Source organism: Aspergillus nomiae (genome assembly GCF_001204775.2).
Source record: "Aspergillus nomiae NRRL 13137 chromosome Unknown contig00008, whole genome shotgun sequence".
In the NCBI taxonomy this organism is placed as follows: Eukaryota; Fungi; Ascomycota; class Eurotiomycetes; order Eurotiales; family Aspergillaceae; genus Aspergillus; species Aspergillus nomiae.
The window spans coordinates 160677-184021 of NW_015378063.1; the positions used below are offsets into that span (position 1 = coordinate 160677).

At 50.1% G+C, this 23345-nt stretch overlaps 9 protein-coding genes across 9 annotated transcripts; 3 read left to right on the forward strand and 6 right to left on the reverse strand.

Annotated features, from left to right (window-relative positions):
- Window positions 1-512: 512 nt before the first annotated feature.
- ANOM_000975 (uncharacterized protein) lies at window positions 513-2706 on the reverse strand (the record flags this gene model as incomplete). The annotated part of the gene is made up of 10 exons (XM_015546233.1): window positions 513-791; window positions 852-1171; window positions 1225-1564; window positions 1622-1693; window positions 1741-1866; window positions 1924-2098; window positions 2158-2232; window positions 2294-2364; window positions 2419-2510; window positions 2634-2706. 10 exons carry the CDS (start codon window positions 2704-2706, stop codon window positions 513-515), a joined length of 1623 nt encoding a protein of 540 aa, XP_015411821.1.
- An 878-nt stretch (window positions 2707-3584) lies between these two features.
- On the reverse strand, window positions 3585-5204 carry ANOM_000976 (uncharacterized protein; the record flags this gene model as incomplete). Its single annotated transcript, XM_015546234.1, has 7 exons — window positions 3585-3950; window positions 4021-4083; window positions 4190-4353; window positions 4411-4431; window positions 4491-4609; window positions 4668-4890; window positions 4946-5204. Coding segments are annotated over 7 exons (1215 nt in total), but the record flags the coding sequence as incomplete, so codon positions are not given.
- A 2573-nt stretch (window positions 5205-7777) lies between these two features.
- On the forward strand, window positions 7778-9091 carry ANOM_000977 (alpha/beta hydrolase; the record flags this gene model as incomplete). The annotated part of the gene is made up of 1 exon (XM_015546235.1): window positions 7778-9091. One exon carries the CDS (start codon window positions 7778-7780, stop codon window positions 9089-9091), a length of 1314 nt encoding a protein of 437 aa, XP_015411819.1.
- A 723-nt stretch (window positions 9092-9814) lies between these two features.
- ANOM_000978 (cupin domain-containing protein) lies at window positions 9815-10346 on the reverse strand (the record flags this gene model as incomplete). Its single annotated transcript, XM_015546236.1, has 2 exons — window positions 9815-10232; window positions 10312-10346. The coding sequence occupies 2 exons, from the start codon at window positions 10344-10346 to the stop codon at window positions 9815-9817; spliced, it is 453 nt and encodes a 150-aa protein (XP_015411818.1).
- A 2670-nt stretch (window positions 10347-13016) lies between these two features.
- Window positions 13017-14803, forward strand: ANOM_000979 (Dyp-type peroxidase; the record flags this gene model as incomplete). The annotated part of the gene is made up of 8 exons (XM_015546237.1): window positions 13017-13063; window positions 13113-13347; window positions 13405-13694; window positions 13742-13834; window positions 13891-14001; window positions 14063-14142; window positions 14197-14496; window positions 14568-14803. 8 exons carry the CDS (start codon window positions 13017-13019, stop codon window positions 14801-14803), a joined length of 1392 nt encoding a protein of 463 aa, XP_015411817.1.
- A 374-nt stretch (window positions 14804-15177) lies between these two features.
- Window positions 15178-16063, reverse strand: ANOM_000980 (pyridoxamine 5'-phosphate oxidase family protein; the record flags this gene model as incomplete). The annotated part of the gene is made up of 2 exons (XM_015546238.1): window positions 15178-15923; window positions 16000-16063. The coding sequence occupies 2 exons, from the start codon at window positions 16061-16063 to the stop codon at window positions 15178-15180; spliced, it is 810 nt and encodes a 269-aa protein (XP_015411761.1).
- A 740-nt stretch (window positions 16064-16803) lies between these two features.
- On the reverse strand, window positions 16804-17897 carry ANOM_000981 (uncharacterized protein; the record flags this gene model as incomplete). Its single annotated transcript, XM_015546239.1, has 3 exons — window positions 16804-17074; window positions 17248-17585; window positions 17646-17897. Coding segments are annotated over 3 exons (861 nt in total), but the record flags the coding sequence as incomplete, so codon positions are not given.
- Window positions 17898-18817: 920 nt separating this feature from the next.
- ANOM_000982 (uncharacterized protein) lies at window positions 18818-20145 on the reverse strand (the record flags this gene model as incomplete). Its single annotated transcript, XM_015546240.1, has 5 exons — window positions 18818-19315; window positions 19435-19734; window positions 19807-19868; window positions 19944-19964; window positions 20037-20145. The coding sequence occupies 5 exons, from the start codon at window positions 20143-20145 to the stop codon at window positions 18818-18820; spliced, it is 990 nt and encodes a 329-aa protein (XP_015411759.1).
- A 1321-nt stretch (window positions 20146-21466) lies between these two features.
- On the forward strand, window positions 21467-22583 carry ANOM_000983 (uncharacterized protein; the record flags this gene model as incomplete). The annotated part of the gene is made up of 3 exons (XM_015546241.1): window positions 21467-21768; window positions 21826-22496; window positions 22558-22583. 3 exons carry the CDS (start codon window positions 21467-21469, stop codon window positions 22581-22583), a joined length of 999 nt encoding a protein of 332 aa, XP_015411760.1.
- Window positions 22584-23345: the final 762 nt, after the last annotated feature.

Below are 23345 nucleotides of genomic sequence, written 5' to 3' on the forward strand. Positions count from 1 at the left end.
GATAGCCCCCTTGCATAAGTCCGGATTATAGTACGATATCGAAGGCCGGATGACAGAGGTATACCAATAAAGCCTGCTGACTTTGAGCAGAAACAGGGCATCAGGACAAATATAAAGAGAAGGGAGGACACGCATACCATCATTCACATCGATAGGAGGAAATCAAGTTAATGTTGTTACGTAGTGGGAAACTTCCGACAAGGCCGCTCAAGGGACCATTCGAAGCTTCCACTGGATCAGAATTAATTGTCTTTAAAGTCAGTTAGAGTTCTTAATTAGAAGAGTTTTTATATTAAAGTTATCTGGCTTTAGAATTAATGCTATAATTATTTAAGTTGTTGGAATAAAGTCACATGTATCAGCTCCGTAGATCGGAAATGAGGACTTGTAGAGCTCTTGCGAAGGCAGCCAGGCCTACATTTCCTAGCCCACCCTTAACGAGTCGCAACCAGCACCCTAGGGGCATTAAGTGGCGATGCAAGCAGTGGCTGTTCGGGAATTGCAAGGACTCATCAGGCGAACTCCCGAGGAATACCACTCCCCTCAACCATGCGCACATATCGCCCTGCGGTCATCGTGCGCAGTCGCTTCCCCCAAATCATCATCGGGATGACGGTCAAATGCGCAATAAGGCCCATGGCCATCATCTGGATATACGCATTCCCGTAGCCAGAGTGGATTAGCCAGGGCTGCACAGCGAAGACAAATATCATGCCGATCAAGTTGCGGAAGATGTTAATCAGTACTAAGGCCTCTGGTGCCACCGCCCGATAGGAGTCGAGGATATATGTCTGTCTCTTGTTAGCAGCTGCAGGGTCATGATATAAAGTTGGACACCTCAAAGATCTTACCTCTCCAATAATTGAAGATGCAGTAAATCCGAAAGCCATTAACCCCATGCCGAACACAGGACATATCCAATGAACTCCGACTTCCACGCCTTTACCGTACATCACTAACCCGCCCGAGGTAACGACAGCGGTTACTACCAGGAGGACAAGTCTGTGCTCCGGCTCTCTGATGCCGTTGTTGCGGCGTGCCGCCACGATGATGAACCAGTCGCTGACGTTTCCTGCGAAGACAGTGCCTAGGATGGAACCGAGAAGCGCAGCAGCGTTGGTGAGACCAACCTTTTCGCCATTCCATAGATACGGTGGGCCGGTGAAGAACTCTGTAATGGATTAGCGAGTGGGCTTCAGAAGTCTGAAAGCAACAGCAACCTACGAGATTCCGTTGTAAAGATTGCAGCCCACCAGCAAATCGAGATGCCGGTGAACACACCGGCCCAGAGAACGGGCGGAAAGAAGGCAAGTTGGTAGGGACGAAGAAAAAGAGCGCGCCAGGCTTCGTTGGGGTTCGCACCCCAAGAGTGCAGCGGATGAGTCTGCCAGTACGACTTCATCTTAATTGCATTACTCACATATCCGGATTCGGTAGGTTTACTGTCCTTCTCTGACGGAGTCTCCGCGGTTCCTGTGCGACGAAGTCCTGCCTGATGTGTGTTGTACGATCTGGGATAGAGCGTTTCTTCCAGGCCGAAGAACAGTACCAGTGCCACCGTAGCCTGGCAATGTCAGTATAACTTATTAAATGGCCATTGAAATACAAGCAAGACACCCACAAAGCCGATCGCAGTGATCCAGAAACACCACCGCCAGCTCAAGTCTACATACACATAACCCGCGACAAGAGGCTGGCATGGTTAGCCTGAGGATATACCTTTCGGAAGAATTTCCTTACGACAACAAAAGCACCAGCACTGTAAGATAGTGCCCAGTATCCTACTTTGGAACCCATCTGGTGCGCAAAGTAAGTGTCCTGTAACGAAATCTGGGGGAGGCCCTCCTTCGGGCCGCATCCGAGACCCTGTCGCAGTTAGTTCGAGTCCACATCAAGGGTATATGTATTGCAGTCATTTCTTACCCAAAACACATTAAATGTCACCCAAACTCCCAAATTGGTTTGCACGGCTCCGATGATACTGCCGACCATGGCGATGAGAAGTCCCATAATATACACCGGGCGACGACCGATCTTCATTGCGACTGGTTGCCAGAAGGCCGCGCCAACGCCGCTGAAGAGAAATAAAATAGCGCTCCTAAGTCATCCCATGATAGTGAGCCATCTGGATTGCCAAAAGCTCTGAGAAGCACACACCCTGTATTCAAGCCGTCGAACGTTGTGTTCAAATCCGGCGCGAGGCCGTCATAGGCGACACCGTAGAAGTTGATCCTGGGAATAATGAGCTTCAACATCTCGGACAAGGTCACGGGCTGTATGAGGGGTCGAATACAAGCCGTTCATGAAGAATGTATATACACATAGTAGGATGAGATGCTGCTTCTTCCGCGCCGTGGACCAGTTCTACCGCCGGTTGGATCAGTTGACATGTTATTTCCGGGAACGATGCTTGCGTACCAAGGGATCATTTGGATCGTCTGAAGGAGGTGGGATGAGGACAATCTCGGTGTGTTTTCCAGTCGCATGCTTCGTGGATTGCTCGTGTGTGTCTGTTGGAAACGGTTACCAGAATATATATACACACTCTTTGGGAAGCTAACCAATGAAAGAAAAAGAAAAAGAAAAAGACAAAAGGCTAAAGAAGGACAGAGACAAGAAGAGAAAGAGCTAACCATCAACCAAGAGAACAGTGCCCGGCACAAATGGAGGCTGCATTGAAGTTGTGTCCGACGCTTCGAGCGTCATGTCGGCTATCGGATATCGCAGACTGCGGGAGGGAATCAAGGGGCTTGACAGCAGCGATCAAGATGCAACGACCTAAGGAATCAGGAGAGAGCGGCAAACCACCTTGAAATGTTCGTGGCTTATTACATATAGACACGATATTACTTGCACTGTTCTAGAACAAGTAGGGGAAGTATGAGCCCGGGAACATATGCAAGATATTCCAATCACCCACTAGAGACGTTGGAGGTTCAATGGGCGCTGGATGGTCATCAGGTTTCTGCAAGAATAATAAAATATTAAGTCAGTTAGCCTGAAATTACTACTAAGGTGGCAAGAATATATTCAATAGCAGCCCAGCCCATGGGAGTTTCGAAGAGAACTCTCCACCGACTGTCATAGACTTGCGGCCGTCCAACAAGCCCTCTTGGCATCACCCTAAAAGTGGCCGGTCACGGCTAAGATTGACTAAAGACGTGCCAAGGCGGAGAGTTGTCGTTGGGCTTCCGCCGATATTGTTGTCGCCTCGTGTAGATTAACTTTTAGAGGAGATCCTCTAAAAGGCTCACATATACCTTCGTTTAATTGGCCTGGATTGTACTATGTCCGTGCCTTAAAGAGCATGGCCTTAGTGAAGAAGCTAGGTAATTCGCAGACCAATTCTAGCCCTATCGGGCATTCTACACAGTATATCATCTTGGCTATTGCTTAGAAGCATGAACAATGTCTTACTGCCAGGGCCCTTGGCAGGGGTATCATTATTCACCTATTGCGGACTGTATTAAAGATCGATAGTTCACTACGGAGTACACACTGACCAACGTTGACTGCCAAGTCTGATCTTATTGCCTGGTTTGCACCACCTCGACCGTCCGGAAAATTCCCGACAGAGACTGACTAGTGTGATGTGAAACATGCCTCTGCACCGGGTGCTCCACGTCCTCCGTTGTGACCGTGGCGTGATAATGCCGTTCTTGAATGGGCGATAACTCTAGGCCCCTGTCGAGGGACCTGAATCCTCCTTTTTCATGCTCGGGTTGTGAATGCTGCACGATAGACTCCATGGATTCGTCCATGTGGCTCAATCGTGACCGTAACCGCGAGTGATGCGTGTTCGTTGTGCGATGACCGCTGGGGAATGATACGCCTTGTCTGCCGTACGAGTTTGCGAAGGAGCTCAGGCTGAAGAGCTCTCGAAGAAGCGGCCATAGCAGCGGCACATTGGCCACGTAGACGGCCGTGGCGACTTCGGCGACGTACCATCGCTGTCAAGGTTAGTTGGGACAGGTCCCAATCTCAGGTGTTATCGGTGGGAAACCGGTGGCTGGCGCGTACCAAGAAGTTCGCGGTATATTCTTCCGTGAAGTTAACATATCGATTGAGGATTGCCATGAGGATCTGTGCTGGTGTAAGCTGTAACCGCTCACTAAATCGTTTTCTAATTCTCGCTCATACCACTACCAACCCCAGACTAAACACAGCGCAAAGAATTAGTTTCCTATACTATGTCAATAGTTAGACTCAAGGATAGGTCGAGACTCTCTTGCCGTTTGAGCGGGATTCGCGAACGCAGGACAAGCGGTATTGGAATACACAACATCATCAAGTCCGATGAGATGTTGAACGCACTCGTTGTGATCAAGTGGTCATAGTAGGTAGCACATTGCGCTTAGAGTGGATTAGCGACAGGATTGAACCGCTCACGAATTATACGGGTATACTTACGGTCCTTGGTCGGGACATCCCCTATATTGAATCAGGGGTTAGTCAACGGATCGGTATGCACATAGGGAAAGTCGACGTACAATACATGGTGATAGGCGGGCCACACCAAACAGTACAGAAGAGAATCTCGACTATAACGAAGGACGCTGCAACGTAAACAGCAAGTACCTTCACTGCTAGGTGTTCTCTCAATCCCAACCTGCAGATCGATATCAATAATGAACAGAGTTATTGTATTCACCGGGCGGAAGACATACGTCAGGCGATTATAAATGATCAGTAAGCAGGCCTTGACTAGCCACAGAGAGACCAATGTGAAATGTTCCAATATGAAGGTCATCTTGCTCCCGTAGATGGCATCCTCGCGCTCTTCCTCTGTAAGGGACAGTGCCTTCTCCAGAGGTATATAGTTACTCCCATGTTGTGCGGTCTCGTTCACGGAGACAACGACTCCGGTAAAGGTAATCTGATACTCCCCAACTCATCGGTTATTATCGCGTTGAGTCTATAGCATACGCTGTTGATGTGGATGAACCTACCAGAATGACCAGCATCAGATAGTCATCCGTTTGCAATTTCTTCCATGATTTCCGGGCTATGCGCCTCGAGGCCCTTTGCCTTGTCACGACCGATGTACCCGGTAAACGAATGCTACACTTACATGCGACACGCAATGAGAATAACGCCTGTCGTTTAAATTTGGTTAGCCGGTGAGACAGGAATAGAGATTGGACAATACCAAAGAGATATAGAGTCCATGTTTCAATGGCTAGTGTTCTAGCAAATGGGTCCATTCCTCGAGGATTCTGGTGTTAAATGCCGAGGACGAAGGAGAGCAATGCAACTGTTGAAGAAAGGCCTCCAAGAAATAGGACTATGGCCTATGTTGTGCCTACCCACATAGTGTACATCAAGCACAATGGCAACGCGATTAAGCAGGGCGGGAAATATACGCTCCAGTGCATACTATACTTTTGTTGGTCGGAATGCTCCGAGGAAGTAAGTTAGCTTTTCCAAAGAGGAGGCAAACACAGAAAGATCAACATATAGGTGAGGATAAACGAATAATAGGAGACATGTTAATATATTTCAATGGGTCTAGTTTGCCTAGTGGACGCTTTTACACAACGGCCAGTTTCGGGAAATTTGTTCAGGTCGAGAATGTCCTCGCCTTCAACCCTACAGTATCAACTGTTGATACTACCTAACAGCGCCAGTGCGGTCGTACTTTGACAGTAATTTGTCTAGTGTTCAACACGGTCTTCTTGACCATCCTAGAGCACCTGTCGATGTCGAAAGTATTCAAGGTAAAAGGAACACGGATCATTAGCGCGCACATACACAGTAAGCAGGAAAGGGTCTTGGATGCTAAAAGGATTCACTCTAATACAACCACGGTCCACATATGGCTGAACCAGGAGGGAGAAAAAGGGCCCAATGATCCACTTGATCGACTAGAGCTTGGTTGCGACGTTGGTCTTCTAGACCCACTACCAGGGGAGAAACCTCGGAAATTTTCAGCTTCGACATTCAAGGGTTGCTTATAACACAGCCATTATTATACTGATTCTCCTCGCTTGCAGGATATATGCACGCTACTCAGCTGGTACCTGGTTTATCATGATGTTTGACCTTCTGTGGATGGCATGTTCATGCCATATCCCATGCCTGTTAGAGTTAATGAAACTGGTTATGGTGCTGCCTGTTAGACTTGGACTTTGTTATCATTTAGAATGTCAATGTTTGGACCCAGCCACGGAGCAGTTAAGAAGCCATACTACTTCGGGATCTCTCGCTCAACATCTTCTTAACACGTATATCAACGACCCTCCAAGCGCTATGTGAGTCTGATACAATATGCATTTGCCATATAACACAGTAAGCCACGTGGAGTAGATACAATCATATTGCACCAAGTTAAATCGTCTAAGAGACTTTAGTAGGAGCAGAATGATATAGCAAAGCTATAATACTTGAACCGTAATTCTCCTTATAAAGTCTAAGGTATTCTTCCTCTATTCAGCACTCCATTAATATTTTCCAAATATGTGGTAGGAGTTAAATAGGATTAACAGTATCACTAAGCCTCATAATGCTAGAAAACATATATTCTCGACTAGTACTACTCGTAGTCAATCGTTGTGTATGAACACTTCAATTTAGAATATTTATTTGATTGGAATACGTCGCCTGTTAATATATCTGAGCCGCCATAGTTTACAGCAACAAAAAATGGTCTGTACACTTCTTCCAAGCTGTCCTCGTTAAAAAGACCAATCTCATCCACAACTCTACCATATAGGTTAGCAGTTCCATCCAGTAACTTGCGCAATCAGTACCATGTTCACGACAAAGTAGAAGCAGCAGAGATCCACAATATCTTGGGGCACTTGAAATTAGAACAAAAGAATGCTCGGAGGCGAAACGCCCACTAGCACGGCCTAACATTGCTCGAGGAAGCCGAATATCTGATATAGTCAAAATCGGGTAAGGCCCAAAGAAGATCAGATTTCCGGTATAGCAATACTGGTGTCTTACTATTAATATGAGATGTGTGGAGGGACGAGGGCTTGGTCGTGGATTTGTACAGGAAAATCAAACCATAGTCCCCTACGCAATTCTCCTCTGCTTCCAGCTTCAGTAGAGTCGAAAGGTGCCCCAGAATCACGCATATTTGGGTACGCCCTAATCTCACCTCAGCTAGAAAGGAACGCGACTAGAACAACCATAGATAGAGGATCCAACTAAGCCCCATCGGCCCTAGGTTAGTTTTAGTGTCACTGGCTAGGGAGGGCATTTATCAAGCTATAGCCTTTTCCTCCGGAAGCTCGGTACAGTGCCAGAAACTTGTATCCCGCGGCAGAAGGACTAAAGTCGGCAGAATAAACGGCTCAACTGTTACTACTTGACGCCAAATGAATTACAATCTGCCAGTTGGTGTACCAAAGGTAAATGACTGAGATTCGGGGGAAGCGTCGAGGTGCCGCTTATAGTCAATTTGCCTGGTTTATTGATTTCCACAAGAGGAAGGTCGACGCTCCAGCCGAAACTAGCTCGATGATCCTCCTGGTAGATTCTCAAATATTATTCGTTGCCTTGATGCATTGCTCCGATCCCTCCGCTGAATGGCACACAAACTTACGACGGCATGTAAAGTCGGGAATGAATTCTTTGATTGAGATGGTTCAAGGCGAGCACCAATTGATGTATAAATAATGGTCATCTTGTAAACCCTACCATAAGATGAGTAGGAACACTCACGATTTACATGAGAATTTACGAGCTAGCGCCGAAATATCGAGCATTATTGGGCCCTCTAGTGAGCCCTGTAGGCTGGAAAATGCCTTCCATATCCCTTTCGGCCATAATGGTCTCCTTAATATCTATTGTTGGTTCAACCACCGTGGCTCCGACCTACAGCTTTCCCGACAATTGCAATGCTACTTGCCAAGCGAGTATCGCGCAAGCTCTCGAACAGGAAAAGGCGGCCTGGGTCAGCCCTAATGTATCAACCGATCCCTTCTACGCGAATCCAGCAAACATCTCTGATTACGCCGCCGGCGACATCATCAGATGGGAAGACGTACCTAGCCAGGAGTACACGACAGTTGGCTATGATACCCCTCCGGCAACGACACTGTCCAGATTCCTCTACATGAGTGAGGACATCGACGGCAAACCCATACCGGCCAGTGCATTTCTGTTACTCCCCTTTACAAACCAGGATGGCAGCGGAAAGCCACTCCGAACGGTTGTCTGGACGCATGGAACGGCGGGCATTACCCGACAATGCGCACCCTCTAATCACAAGGAACTGTACTACGAATGGGAAGGCCCATTTGCATTGGTCCAGCAAGGATATGCGGTCATTGCGCCCGACTATGCGGGTCAGGGTAGTGATATACCCATGGGGTTCATGTATGAATCCGGTGCGCTACACGCCCTCGACGTGAGCTTTGCCCTGCAAGCCGTGAGATCGAAGCTCCAGGATCGGATCACGCATGAATGGGTAGTGGTTGGTCACAGCGAGGGCGGCATGACCGCATGGCGAGTTAATGAACGCGAAAAGCGAAACGCAACAGGTGGTTTCCTGGGCGCCGTTTCAGGAGCCCCAGCGCTGCGCCCACTTTCTCTTATCCCACAATCGTGGCGCCTCGCTAAGGATGGCCCTGTTCATGACGTTGTTTCCATCTTTGTCCTGCAGTCCATCTCGCGATTATTCCCTTCCGTCAAGGTTGAGAACTACGTCAGCGATATCGTTGCAAGCCGTATCCCAATCGCGCAGCAAGGATGTTTGCAAACTGGATCGGCGATCTATGGGAACCTCACATTGCAAGAGCTCTACAAGAATACCAGCTGGATTCACCATCCGGATGTCATTGAGTGGCAAAAGAGGTACAATGGCGCCGGCTCACACGAATTGGCAGCCCCCATGCTGGTCCTTCAGGGGACTGCTGATGAGTTGGTGTATGCAAACTTGACAGAGTGGGATTACGATCAGACGTGCAGCACATTCCCTAGTAGCATCATGCACCTGTATATTTATCCCGACCTTAATCACGACTTTGCCTTCATTGCAGGCCAGGCGCAGTACTTGCCTTGGATACGGGACCGGTTCGAGAATGTCCCATTGTCTGCCGCATGTAACAAGACGACTGTAACGCTGTCTGGGCCTGTTTAAGGTTCGTCTGGTTGTCGGTGGGTGGAGGTAGCGTTCCTTGTATTTATTCTACATACTTATGAAATAAAGAAAGAAGGACTGTCCGGCGATGTGGCACTGGTACTGAAACTAGTTGTCAAGGCGACTCTCAGCCTCTATACTGGTGTACTCAGTAGTGATATCGCGTAGTGGGATGGTCCTGGCCTTTGACCTTTCCCGAGGACAAGATCTTGAGCAACCCGTATCATAAATAGCGAGTTTCTGTAGGCTGGAAGAGTCAGAAAAGTTCGCTATTTCTTCATAGGCTGTATAAACCGGTGGGACGGACTCGTGGATTGTATCATCGTCGGTTATCGGGATCTGGATTATGGGTGGTGTGACCGTATAGTATTGAAAAATAATACGAAGCCTTCCATGGAACAGAGGGTTATGACAAATATAATACGTTATTGATTAAGAGATATGCTTGTTCAACACTCCAGGTCCTTTGGCTCATCTATTAGAGCTTTCCCATCTGCAATACATACTCGGCCTACAGATAGATACATTCCACGAGTCAGACCCAAACCCATGCCGTGGCGAGGCGTATATAGCACTGAATATTGCTATCCTGTAGTGCTCTGCCTTCCATAAGTTACACTAGACGAGGTGTTCTCATAATATTCAACTTTCCCATCATACATACATTCCTTAAGTAGTTCATATATAAGAATTATAGATCCAGCATCCACGTTAGAACCACAATCAGCTCTTACATTTACATTCACCCCTCATCCCAGGCGACTGCTCCACCGCGCATTTAACATGCTGATATTCATCATCTATCTCCATCAACCGTCCCTGCTTCACCGCCTCCTCGTCAATCACGAACGTCGCGAAGAACTTAGCCGGCTCGGTGTCACTAGCATTGGCGTTAATTCTATGATGGCATCCCGGCCTCTCAAACCACTGCCCGCCCTTGCTGATGGTCTCCTGGGGCTCATCGTTCATCTTGTTGTAGATCGTTCCCTCGAGGATGTAGCCGGACACCGTCGCCCCGCCGTGGCGATGGGGTGGCAGTGCGGTGCCGGGGCCAAGCTCCGCAATGATCCCGATGATGCATTTGCCTGGGCAGTTATCGACGGGGTGGTGGAAGATTTGGGTCAGTTTGGGGGGAGCGTGTCTGGGGTAGTTTGTCAGTTAGTCTCTTGAGCGAGTGGATAACGCGGAGGTGGATTCAATAGTGCGGGGGTAGAGATTACTTCGTGGGATCATATTGGAATTCTCTAGTGGCCATGTTTGGGTTCTATAGAGAGGAGTAGAAAGAATCTTGAACGGCAGGACGTAATGGCAGAGATGTGAAGTCGACACGAACAGGGATCCGTCGGGGTCTCCGGGCCAACACGGATACTTATAGCGAGCAGTCCAGGGTTACTCTGGATTTCTAGATCCTGTGCGACTCTCTGCAATATCTGCAGGGCATGAGAGGTGACGCGATAGAAGCTAGGAGCACCCGCACACTCCGGCTGGCACTGCTACGACCTTTCCATGGAATATACCAACAAGCGGTGGGTTCGTCTGGAACTTGGAACGACCTTTTTACTTTTTCTTCTTTCTTTGTTGTTTTCGTGCTTTGCTTTTTTGGTTCCAGGAAACTTAGAATGAAACTCAGAGAGAAAGGAGCCAAGTGGTGGGTTAAGTCCGGGAGACGCAGTCCTGCAAAAGTACGACAGCTGCACTCCAAATCACGATCGATCAGTCATACAGCAGCCTTGATGCCGATCCCTCTCCCGTTGGGGCGCCAACATTGTGTCCAAGGCCAGATTGTAAATTAAGTAGCCATTACGGCATCGAAAATAGGTGGTGTTGACATGGCGGACGCCGCCCATTGTAGGGTATAGGGTAGCACAGCAAAGAGTACGGACCAACCATAGACATTATGACGCAAAGCTTTGGACACTGCCTGTGTATGGTGCACTCCGACCTTCTCCGGGAATTACTGGACGCTTATGCAGTGTACCCCGTCTGGTCGGAGGGCTACAGGACTGCCCATGCTACGTGGTGCCCTTCGTCAGGCGGACCTCAGTGAGTCGCACGGACCAGTCGGAGGCCTACCAGCCGATCGACAACGTCATCTGGGTATATGAGTTCTGAAAAGGACAGTCTGCAGGGTACGGCATTGCTGACAGGTGCGTGCATGAGTGTAAAATGCCAAGATTTCGGTAAAATACATGGGAGACTCAAGTTCGGCTGTCCCCAAGGGAAACTGCAGGGGCTCCAGCAACCCCCCACCACAAGGCCGGGCGCCAACAAAAATCCCTGCATTATAATAGCCAGAGCTATACAGGGCACTGGGCCTATCATACAGTGGAAATAGGAACGCCACGATTGGCTGGCATGACGGAAAGACCGATCGGGTGGCCTGCCGCAAGGCCCGCATTCACGACTCAACCGTCTCTATTTGGGAAGAGCGGGTCGGAATGCAGAATTGGTTGGCAGTGGCTGCTGATAGTGTGGCTAGCTGAAGACTTGTGTTACACTGCAGAAGACGATCCCTGCTGTCTTGGACTGTGTCTGCGCTCTTGGAATGCCTATCGGTCTCTGCGGCGCGGAAGGAACCAGCGACGGATGGGTAATGCGCGTGAAGTGACACAAAGGAGAGGAATGGCAGATGCAGGGACACTCAGCAGTGGTATTGGCTTCACGATGATATGTTGTTGAGACTGAGAGTAAATCCCTTGCGCCGGAGGACTGGTTCATGTAAGACAGCCGACGGAATAGGCTGTTCCAGTGCCCTGGCTTCTTCAGAAGAGGAATGTCCATCCCATCCACCGTGGTGCTTAACAGCCTCTTGCTTTGGCGGTTCGTCATTGTGAACGGTCGATTCCAGTCAGCTCACAGGGATGGACGTTCGCAGCGCAGATCAGGCATATCAAGCAAAGATCCACCCGGAAACCACAGGTGTCAGCTACAGTCGAGCACACATTACGCAAAGAGGCTCCGATTGTGGTCGCTTCAGGGAATATGCTACGAATGTCTTCAATGATTGCGGCCAGTCACAACGAAGAGTGGAGATCGAGACAACATTGGCGCCACCGTTGCGACAGAAGAAGAAATCGAAATAGTGGAAGTGCTACGTTTGTGGTAGAGGGCTGAGATCCTATTCGAAAGGCCCGCGGTTCTATTGGTTCTTGCTCCACAGAAAGGTCTACATGGCTGCTCCGGGTGCAGAGATCGGTTCTCAGCTCGCCTGTGATGCTTCGATGAAGCACCACGGTACTTTCCCAGAAGCTGAACCAATTCCTCCCCACACGATCGATGATGACCCCAGCCTGCTTTCGGATATGGGATGGAGGTATCGATGAACTCAAAGCCCATATTGCAACCTAAGGTCTCAGATGTCTCGAGGCTATTGCTGCCACAGTCTAGACCGAGACCAATCGGGACATGCCAGGTATGACGACAGCGTATGGTTGGAGATCGGAAAATGCTGATGGAGGCCAGGACGCGTTCAGCGTCCCGACCTGCTGCCTTCCGTGGTTCGAATTCATGCCATCTGTAACGCTGGAGGATGAGCCCAGGAGCGGATCAGCACATAGTGTAGGCATCTGCTGCAATCGTCAATGATCTATCGAACGCCTCTTCAGATGTGTTGCCTCCATCGGGTTGGGCACATTGCCCTTTCCCCACTGTGATCACAGCATGTTTGCAATCAAAGGATGGATGATCCCTGGGTAAGCACAGCCAGTAGCAATAGTGTCGGTGAATGGGGATGAGATCACCATTCTCGCTTGTTGGATTGGTTTCGTCATGTACAGACGGCGAACGGTGGAGCGTGAGGGTAGACATAAATAGCCTCCCGGATGCCAGAATGTTGTCACCAAGACCACAGCGCATCCACGATCATCAGATTCCGACTTAGTAGCTCTTTAAACCAGAAAGCCCGCCTCAAGCGTCTATCTTCACCATGTCTGGGGACTGCATCGATAAGCACAATGTCCAAGGTGACATCTGGTAGGTCAAGAGCTCCCTATCCCATGCTCATGTGCCTGACTGTCGACAGGCCTGGACTATCGAAGAAGTATGAAGATTTTCACTTCTTCCGCATTCTCAATGTGGAAAGGTTCAAAAGTCACCTCAGCAGCTTCATCCCACACATAACCGACTGTGAGAAGGCAATGCAGGACAAAGGCCTTATCAGACAGCACAAGATTGCTGTTGCTCAGGGGACTGAATCCCCCAAGTTGCTCGACGTGGTTGGAGTCAACATCTCCTTTACTAGCAAAGGCTTGGCTTTGGTAGGGCATCCCGAACAAATGATGTGACAGACCAACTCGCTGACGAAGTGGCTTCAGCTGGGCAAGCGCGACATCCAGAGTAAGGCGTTTGAGATTGGTCAATTGGCTGACATGACCGACACTGCCAATGGTGGTCGTGACAAAGCGACGGACTGGATGGATGAGTTCAAGAACAAAGAGATACATGGCCTCATCAATATTGGTGGCAGCAGCAAAGACATTGTGGAGAAGAAGTGGAAAGACATTCAAGCCCTTTTCGTTGGACGCTTCAAATTTACCACCAGCATTGAGGAAGTCGTAGCCCTCTCTGGAAAGGATAGAGATGCTCCCAACGGAAGCAAAGAACAGTTAGTAGAAACCACCCAACAGGACGCACGAGCTCACGAGTGAATAGCTTTGGGTACGAGGACGGTATCTCGCAGCCGAAGATTCAAGGATTGGACCGGCCGGAGGAGGGAGAGAAAGCCCCGCCACTGATCCCTCCCGGGTAGGCGTCCTTCCCAAGAGTCCCTCCGCAACGATCATATGCTTACTGGATAACAGGATCTTCTTCCTCGGCCACCGGGGGCAGCCTATCTGCCAACCTGACTGGGCCCACGAAGGCAGCTTCCTCGCAATTCGGAAACTGCAATGCATGGTTCCAGAGTTCGACAAGTACGTGAGCATCAGACTTGGTGACCTATGATCAGGAAGCACTAACGAGCGTGAAACCTAGATATCTGGAAGATGAGGCTTCAAAACATAACCTCACTAGCGAACAGCTCGCGGCGAGGTTTATGGGACGATGGCGGAGCGGTATGACAGGCCTTTCATATTTCCATGGAGATATGCTGATTTAAACAAATGCAGGAGCTCCAATTGATATGGCACCAGACCAAGACAATCCCGCCCTGGCTCACAGTAACAACTTCGATTTCGACCCAGCGGACACCCAAAGCCGATGCCCATTTGCCGCGCATATTCGGAAGTCACGGCCGCGTGCCGACATTGAAGATCGCTTCACCCGTTCCATCTTCCGCCGTGGTATCACCTATGGACCCGACGTGACCGAACAGGAGAAGAAGGATCATAAGACGACGGTAGACCGTGGAATCTTCTTCATGGCCTACTCTAGCGACATTGACAACGGATTCTCATTCATGCAAAAGAGTATGTTACCCATGCCCTTTGGTGGCTGGAATAGTGTAACGGAATGCGCTAATCAATCGGGTTATCTGTAGAGATGATTAATAACAGCCAGTGGCCAGAGCGAGAGCCCGCTACTGGGCCAGAGGGGGCCGGCCTCGATCCCTTCTGCGGCCAGGCTGTGCCCCCAGGCCCACCCAAGTTCTGTATGGTGGATGGCGACAAGAAGACTGTTCATGTGTCTTTGGATAATTGGGTGGTCGCTCGAGGCGGCGAGTACCTTTTCGTGCCTCCCATCAAATTTCTCAAGACCCTCAGCAAATCTACATAGGGCTCTGGGTTGTGGTTGGCAGAAGGTCCGGGAGCTGCTGGCTACCCGCGTGAGGAATGGAAAGGCCTACAGAAGTGATAGCAGGAAACGGTATTTTGTTGTTTTGCTATAGTTGTCTCCTGTTTTCTAGGCAATGTATTTCGGGTTTTGTCACGGTATTGGCACCATTCAGACGTAGGCCATACTGCTGTTGAAGATGTGACTAGAATTTTCTTCAGTTAAGCGTTTCGACATAGCCGGAGTTAGCTCCAAGAATTGTTGGTAATATAGGATATTATTGCATTCTGATGTTCCAGGCTGATTGAAACGCATGAAAGACGCCAAAGCAGACTAGGTGGTTAGTCTACATCTAATCCTGAGTGATTGTGCTGCCCCTAATGTATCTCTTCCTTGGGCAAAGGAACCGTCACTGCATGCTTAGCATACCGTTCGCTCTCTTCATTCCGACGACGAATGTACGAGGTGACATGCTCGGGCACCGGAGCAACTTGATTGCCTTCGCTCGGAACTGGCTCACCCATGGTCTGCCAGATGGGAATGACGCCCGTCCACACACGAGCGGTCACCTCTTCGTTCTCATAGTCCTTCTTCAGGTCCGTGACTCCACCATCGCGAATCTTCCCGCTGGCACTGACTACCTTCACGCGCAGAATGGTCGTCGACTGCATCTCCGCGTTGTCGGGGGGCACCCGAGAGTGACGCCAGCGGTCTGTAACCACGGAGTTGGTAATGAGTTCCATTGCGTAGAGCCGCTCCTCGTCGTCGTCTACGGGCTGGGCGTATCCTTGAATGACGGCAGAGCGATAGTTGTAGTTGTGCGAGTTTGGCGTCAGGGTCAGGACGATTCCGTCGACCATCGTCGCGCATATGGACACGGGGAGCCCGCCCTCTGGGGATGACGCGGCGGCGGAGCGGGCTTCGTTCATCAGACGCGAACTCACATACCCATGCATGTAGATATCGAGAGGCTCGTCGAGGCCGGAGGAGGGGTGGTGGAAGTCTCCCATGTGGCCGATCATGGGCAGAGTGACGGGGAAGGGCTCCGAAGGGTCGGTCAAGGAGACGTGCAGCACGGGGGCCACATTGACGATGGAATGGATGGCTTCGAGATCATAGGTGGCTATTTCAAGCGTAGCATCAGTTAACTCGAATGCATAAAAAAGGGGAAGCGTGAACCGTCGTCGTTCGGTGTGTACCTCTATGTTTGTAGCGATTGACGGTGTTCGCGGATCGTTTGGGATATGTCAGCGTGCGGCCCATTTTGCCGGTCGGTTGGCCCCAGTCGAAGGACAAAAGAGTACGTTAATGAACACGAGCAGGTCAACCCAGCGGCCGGTATTTATCTAGACAAAGAAACCGACGCCCCCTCCTCGCTGGCGGGGTTTTGCTGATATTGCGGCGCCGTGGATTGGCTGTGGGCATGCGCGAGTCGCGGTTCTTGGTCGCATTGGGACTTGATGCTCTCGTTTACTTTCCCGACCAGGAAGCCCAAACCCCCCGTGCAGACGGTATGATTAGCTTGCTCGGGTGCGAAAGACCTGTAGGATTCTTATCTTTCCATGGTTTTTAGCTTCCCGGGGCCACACTGGTCCTAACCGCCGAGTCATCATCGCGTTTCGTGGTACTACTCTTGGGACTCGTATTACTGGTACTGAATAGGCTACGCCGAACAATCACAAATTTTTGTCAATGCTAGCTCGGTTCATTCATAGGTTTTAGTATGCTACCGTGTGCTACATTGTCAAAAGATGTCAAATCACGCTGGGCCATCGTGACTCCTCATCCCTGCACGTAGCCATCTTGTCGTACGAACTGGCCTACGAACCCCTGGATATCCGCGCTACGGGAGGTAGATTTCCCTTGCTCGCGACACCGTGGCGAGATAAGCCTATATTTTGCAAGTGGGGGCGGAATATTGTGGGTACTAAACAGCGCGACACACGAAACGACCGACGTTAGCCTTGGAGTTCTCACGGTATGGACATACAAGTGACACTTACCCATCTGGTGGCAATATCGGGGTGGCTAGCAAGGTACTGAGCCAGATACTGGGTCCCGACGCTCTCACCATCCCTTGTGCCAGCGAGGAACGTCCGGAACTCATCGCGTGCATCGGGGAAACGCTGCAAGATATCGTCGCGCAGTGTGTTCAGCGCTTCCTGGGTCTCCTTGGCCGCCACAGCGGTATCCATGCCAATACCCGTGCCCACCGCAATGCTATAACGGGGGCCCAGGCCAGGAGGGGGAGTCACAACCCGGTGCCAGGGAGCCCTACAGATCCCATGGGTCATCGCTTCCAGGGCTTGGCCGGCAATAAAGACAAATGTATTGTCAAGGGGGGAGCGTCAATCCATACCCCCTCGCGTGTTTGCACCTGCAAGCAACGATGGGGGGAGGCTTGGAAAATCAGTGTGGAGAATCCCTTGTCTCGGTGAGCGCCCAACCCCACTTGCTCTTTGTCTGTTGCTTGCGAGGTTGGGATTTCCGGATATTTCATGAGACGAAGACGGTGCTGCTGGTTCTGGAAGAACCGGCTCACCAGTTCTGGGTCGATTCCCATGGCTTCGCTCACCAGGTTGCGCATTGTGTTGGAGACGTCCGATACTTGCTCTATCCATTGTTCGTATACGGTGCGGAAATGTGGAAGCCTGTCCGGTGAAGGCCACTGGTTGGGTGCGAGAAGGTTCAGATAGGCTGGCCCGCCCGTCGGGGCAGGGTGTGGTGTTGAGATGGTAAGATGCTCCCGCCAGTCGGTACGGTTGGCAGTTACCTCTGATCCGAGCTGAAAGGTGAATGCACCGACTGAGCAATGAATAACTTCCACCTAAACAGAGTCACTTACCTTGGTATAGCCGAGGAAGCTGGGGACATTCGCAATGTCGATTTCGGCCTTGTCCACATCGGGAAGACTGAAGAATGCGTCACATTCTTGTCGAGCTTCTTCAAACAATGAAGCTTGCACGGGGTGATTTTTTAAGTAGAAGAGCCCTACATCACGTAAGGCTGCCAGCATGGAGTCCAAGAAGGCCTGTCTACCCTTAGGTGTATGGACCAGGGAGAAGTCCAGAACCGGGACAACGGATGCAGAAGACATTTTGGGTTGTGAAAGAAGGAGGCTATCCCACACGTACACGAAGGGTGAATCTGGTGGTCACTGTGGTATGGTGGCTATGACCCTGTTTAAAGCTGACTAGGCATACGAGGTGGGAAGGGAAATGTCTCCTCCTGGTGATACCAGACGAGGGCAATGGCAGCACCCCCTCCGCCAGAACAGATTCCCACATTACCGCGGACGAGACATTGATGTCAGAGATGAGGGGTTCCTTTCTGCAATGCTAATCGCAACTCCTTAGGGCGACATCATGTGGACAGTTCAGCATGTTCCAAGTTGATGCCTGTCATCTGCACAGGGATCCTTCGTCGCTCTGGTGAATAATATATTCAGTCGTCACGCCAGCCACCCTCTGCGCCCATCCTGCACGGCCTAAATTAGTCTGCACAATATCGACCACTGCCAGAATTGTCTCCTCCTCAGGTTCCGACATTCCGCGATACGCATTTCACAACAAAATGCCTCGAGGACGGGCATCCCACGCCGTCGCGAGACAGACAGCCCCGGAATGACCGTGCGCCGAGTAGTTACCATGCGGAGGCCACCATTTTGACCCATTACGCAATCGTGATGTCTGGAAAGAGAGGGGGAGAAACGTAACACTTGGTAACATACATCGGCAATCAGTCATGGCATATTCGTAGTTTCCCCGGTGCGCTGAGCTGTCGAGACGTAGGCCTTCCCAACATTGTCCAACCTGCAAAGTACACTGTTCTACAACATAGAGCTACTTTTTGGTAGATTTACTAGAGAATCAAGAGTTCCAGCTGTTTCTTGTTTCATGTTGTCAGTTTTTACTTGCTACCTATGAACAAATTTCTGATGTCCATGCCGTATGAAAATTATCCCTCCTGGAACTACCAGACTCCAAGCGCGTAAAATACTCCCAACTACCTCGTCCATCATTCTGGATATGCCAATACTGCCACTTTCTGCCAATCCTCGTTTGAATCGAAGTTGTTGCGAATGGGGTCTAACACAAGATTCAAGCCTGCTGCCACCGATGCCTTCAACTCGGCCGGTGTCAAAGAGTGGGCCAAGAAATCGTGTTCCAGGTCCTCGTAATTAAAGTAGGTTCTATCTTCGCCGGTGGCGCTGGGCACAGTAAAGGGGTGTGACCCACCTTCCAGGGCCATGCGAAGTCTGCAAAGGGGCAATAGAATGTGTCTTGCCATCGCTAACAAAGCATTCCCTTCCACAACCCCCGGCATACATGTTGCCTCACCTATCTTGCTACAAACGACATCTGGTGGATCGAGAAGTTCAATTTTAGTGCCAGCCGCATGGGAGGAGGACATTTTTTCCGTGGTTAGCCCGGGGATCATCTCAGTCGTGAGGTGGGCTCGACTTGTGTATCCGAGGTGTGGGAGAATCCTTTCAGCTAGGGCGAAGACACCGGACTATCAAGTTGATTGTTAGCTTATGGGCACGGAGAAGTATAGGGGTTTCTTGTGGTATCTCATGCCTGGTCTTGCCCTCCCAGTTGGAAGTCCACGTGTAAATACTCCTCACAGAGAACCTGGCGTGCAGGACACAGAAGCGAGCTTGTCATGGTGGTTGTCGCCATCTCATTGGATACGGCACGCACATCGTCGATGGACAACAAGGTGTATAGCCGGTTCAGATCATGGCCAGACTGCTTCACCGCGGCGAATAGGACGGACTCCCGGACAAAGTGGTCTGCCATCTGCGGGATCCCCAACGCTTCTACGGTGGCACGGACAAGGAATTCGTAGTATTGGGTACGATAATCCACCAGCTCCCTGGGATGTTTATAGTTAATGAGGTATGCATATTCGTCGGCGAAATAAATACTAAACTGGCGGGTAACATTAGTCGAATGTTAGATACCAGAACCTGAACAGTAGTGTATCTGCAGCGCAACACTCACATCGATCCCCGCGGCGACCATCTCAGCGATCTTGATGAGTGGTACAAGGTATCCGATATGAGCTGAGGGTCACAAAGCGCATGAGCATGTGTCACTCTATAGTGGCGGGACGGGCCACAGCGGGCCGTTATACTAACGTTTTCCCGTCGGAGCGGTACCTAGAAACAATAGCATCGTCAGCCATCGAGGTATATCCTCGCCTGTCGCATACCTATTTTCAATTAACCTACCCCAGAATCCGTGAATCCTCTTTCCCTGAGCTAAGAGCTCGTCAATCACGGCCCCGTTGCTCAGGCGGAGTCGGCTGGAGGGGAACCGCAGGCGCTTGTCGCCCGTCATGATGGCTGGAGGATGGGATCCAGCGATGCTGGGTGCTAGACGAGGTCAACTATTGATATTGGGGTTATAGAAGCTCTCCATGGGTGACTGGGGGACGTAATGGCAGCACCAGAACATTATAGCAACACTCTCCATGCCGGCAGGGCACCCGCTCGAGCTCAATTACTCTCGAATGATGGACTATCGACTGCCGAAGTTGACAGCCGTTGACATCCTGCTCGCCGACGTGGGAGATTCAGCTGGGACGGAAGAAGCCGACAGAATGGCGAATGCACAGTATCCCATTCCTTGATTCAAACAGAAAAATGAAACAAGAAAAATCAAAAAGCAAAAATACGCGCTTGTGCGTTGTAGGTTCCAGCCTGTTTCTACCTGCCAGCCTGCATATGCACTCCTTGCTTCTGACATACCAACCGGATTTGACGGAAATTGGTGGAAACCCCCCTGAATAGAAGATTGAATGAGCATGCACCCCCAGCTGCCCAAAGCGTAGGCTTGCGTAAATGGCACTGTCAGGAAAATATATTTGTTTGGTGTACATCAATACTGGATAGGGTTTCGATACGCATTACTAGTAAAACTTTATGGTTCAGGCGTGGAGAGTAAATATCATGGATGATTATGCTCAATTGGCTTTTTTTTGGATCTAGACTGCTGTCAGAAACTGGAAGAGGCATCCCGGTGGGTGGCTGAACGCAAGTCCAATCAGTATATTGAGGTTGCTTTGAGGGTGCAGTAGTGGCTTGGCCCTGGCAAGATGTGGATGCATATTTCCCTGATCCGGCCGTGTTGCGAGTACAGCCGCCCGTGGCAATTATCTGCAGGCTATAGACGCAAGTTCACACAACTCGGTTGCTGTTCCAAGGCTCGCTTTTAAATTTCGACTTGTTAGTTTTGATTCACTTGACACCTGCATTAACTCTCTGGCCTTCCCCACCTCTATCAACCTCCACGAGCGACAATCTTCATAGTACTCACGCATGTCTGTGATGCAACATCGGAAAATCCCTCGCAACACCAACCAGGGAGAACATAATCGAGAAGAGGGGAAACTGATGATATTCGGCCAAGGGCCTCACCAATCAATATCTGATTCATACTGCATAGACACGGTAAGCCCGAAGTAGCCGGCACCGACCAAGCTCAATCTCCTAGACCATCCCCACCTTTTGACGCTCCTGCTTTGTCCCAGTAGCTCTGACACATATATGGCAACTCTATAGGCGTAAGAACGTATCGGTAGGTTACCGTTGATGCCATACCACATGGTTTACATCAGGAACACTGCTCTCTCGTTCCATCCTAAGCAACGTAGACAATAATGCCGTCCACAGCCATCACGGAAGCGGTTCCCCCGAGGACTGTCATCGACATCGGGTCCTGGGACGTGTCAGTGTCCTTGCGCAAGATGCTAGAGGACAGGTTTCTTGCAAAGCCCGACGGCCAGCGCCATCTGCCGACTGCACTTCTCTGTGATGAAGTGGGCTTAGACATGTGGCACAAGTGCGCTGCTTTGCCCGAGTTCTACAACAAACGAGATGAGATCAACCTGCTACGCCACTGGGCGGATGAAATCACCGCGCATATTCCAAGTGGCGCAGTTCTGATTGATTTGGGTGCTGGGTACGTACCGCATAGTCACAATATACGATCTAAGCTAACAAGATACACGAAATGAAGCGATGTGAATAAGATCAAACCAATCCTTGACCAGCTTGAATCAACCCAGAAGGATGTGACATACTATGCGCTAGATGTGTCCAAAGAGTCCTTGATAAAATGCATGGATATTCTGCCTGCTTCTTACCAACACGTCAAGTGTTATGGTCTATGGGGCACATTCGACGATGCGCGAGTATGGTCCGACAGGATCACTGCACCGCGCTGGTTCTTCTCACTGGGATCCATCTTCGGAAACGATAGGTTTGACATCGCTGTAGCTGACCTACAAAAATGGTCTGCCATCATGCGGCCTGGGGATCGCATTTTCCTTGGTCTGGATGGGTGCAAGGATGTCGAGAAAGTATGGCTTTCATACAATGACCCGCAGGGCCACTGGCATGATTTCGTCAGAAATGGCCTGCATCATTCCAACCGTGTTCTTGGCCATGAGTGGTATCGTCCAGAGGATTGGGAGATCACGGGCGTGTGTGGGGAGACTCCCACGTTCCGCTATGTGATCAAAGCAAAGCGAGACGTCAGCTGTAAACCGTTGGATCTGGAGATCAAAAAGGGCGAAACCATTCTGACCACAGAATGGTACAAGTATGGCCCTGAGGAGATGCAGGAACAATTCAATCATTCTGGGTTGCAGGAAACTGCTCGCTGGGAGTCCCCTTCTGGACCTACTTGTGAGTTCCGAGCTTCACACTTTGTTCAGAGAGACTTCCGTTATGCTGACATGATTGACAGGGGACTATCTACTGGCTGCCCGGTAATCGTAACTACGAGTTGTGGTGTGAGAGCGGAGTACTGGTAGCATAGCAGAATCGAATACACCTCAGTGAATGTCCCTGTTAAGGGAGTTATTATGCGAATACTAGGTCAAATTAAGATATTCGTGATGCACCAGGTACATATAGTCGAAAGTAGGAGAATAACATACGGGATGTAGGAGGGAAAGTGAATACTCGTCTTAGTCCTGGTGTGTTGAGGTATCTGCCACACCTTACTCAGAGGATGCAATGCTTGTTACACTACGTGGAATCCGCGATCAGTATTTTGTAAACCGATCTTGCTTCAATGTCGAGAGGTTAAGGTTAAATTACAGTACAAGTATGAGCAAAACTCTTTAGGTAGCAAGGACATGCCTGTTCCAGCGTTGACAATCTGAAGATGAATACGGCGGATGTAGACTGTAGTTATTCATTTCGTCGAATTCTACTGTGAATGTGAGGGGTCTTTGCTTTGAGGAAAGCCCCCAACCTAGTTTTCTGTACAGATCTCAGGCCACCTTGTCCGGTCGGAGAAAATAGCTAAGCAGATACCTCTCTTCCACCCCATCTTCCGGCTGAGTTACACGGTGAAGACAAGAGTGCAACTGGCCGTTGGACTGTTCCTGAAGGGAATTGGCAACATTCACCACCATCTGCCCTGGCCTATTCTCAATCCACTGGTACTCGTTCGTCAGCGGGTTCTTCAACTGCATGCATAGATGCCTGATGAACATCAATGTCAGCGTTCCACCGTCGGTATGAGTG